Genomic DNA, 899 nt, shown 5'->3' on the forward strand with positions numbered 1-899 from the left:
ACATGGCGACCCACTGAAGTACTCTCGCCTGGAGAATCCCCATGGTCAGAGGAGCCCAGCGGGCTACAGTCCTCGGGGTCGCAAGAGTCGGACACGACTGAGCGAGTAAACCACCACCGCAGGAAGACTGCAGGCGGGAATGAGGAGGAAGGTTGAGAGGCGAGAATGTCTTGGAGGAGAAAAGTCCCCAGCTGAGGGACTGGAGGAAGGAGTGAGTCAGGAGGGCGCGGCTACTGCCCAGTGTCAGTGAGGGGGCGGAGAATGGACTGATGCAGGGCTAGCCCTCGTATAAATAGCTCCCAGCAAGGTCGGATCCAACCGGTTTCCACGTGGTGATGGACAGGAAGGCTGGCCCCGGAGCGCGTCTTGGTTTCGCGGCTCAGGTGCTACTCGTGGCTCTCCGGTTCTGCACGGCGCGAGGCGGTGAGGTCGGGGATTAATCTGCGGGGAGTGGACACGGGGCCTTAAGACCCGAGAGGCATGGGGTGTCCGAGGCGGTTCGGGGAACGCCGCGGCGGGGCCGCCTCCCTGCTTTAAAGCTCCGCGCGCTATTTTCCCGCTGGGCTCCTGCTCCCCGCCCCCACTCGCGGCAGGTTGCCGTCCCCCTGCAGGGAAAACAAGATCTGGGTGAAAAAGAAATCAATCCTAGCAGGAAGGGAGGGAAGGCAAGGGGACGTGAGAGCCCCGTCGGCGTCACGAAATGCTGCTGCAGCCCCCCGGGCTCCCGGAATTCGGAGTCACTGAAGCGGGTGCAGGAAAGGTGGCGGCCGCTTCCGAGGGACCGAACCCACGCGGTTCAGGGGAAGGCTGGGTGGAGTCTGACCAGTTGCGTTGGCCGCAGGAGAGGTGGCGGGAGATGGGCAAGGGTCTAGGTGGAGTGCGCCACTTGGGCTGGGAGT

At 63.6% G+C, this 899-nt stretch overlaps 1 protein-coding gene across 1 annotated transcript in view; it reads left to right on the forward strand.

Moving 5' to 3' along the window:
- Positions 1-322: 322 nt before the first annotated feature.
- LOC105004808 (NKG2D ligand 1-like) overlaps positions 323-899 on the forward strand; it is a 7,021-nt gene continuing 6,444 nt past the window's right edge. Inside the window, exon 1 of the mRNA XM_010862535.1 lies at positions 323-423. Coding sequence (XP_010860837.1) covers positions 336-423 — 88 coding nt within the window. The 5' untranslated portion in view covers positions 323-335. The remainder of the gene's footprint in view (positions 424-899) is intronic.

This window comes from Bison bison, unplaced genomic scaffold, assembly GCF_000754665.1.
Source record: "Bison bison bison isolate TAMUID 2011002044 unplaced genomic scaffold, Bison_UMD1.0 scf7180017864483, whole genome shotgun sequence".
NCBI classification, from domain to species: domain Eukaryota; kingdom Metazoa; phylum Chordata; class Mammalia; order Artiodactyla; family Bovidae; genus Bison; species Bison bison.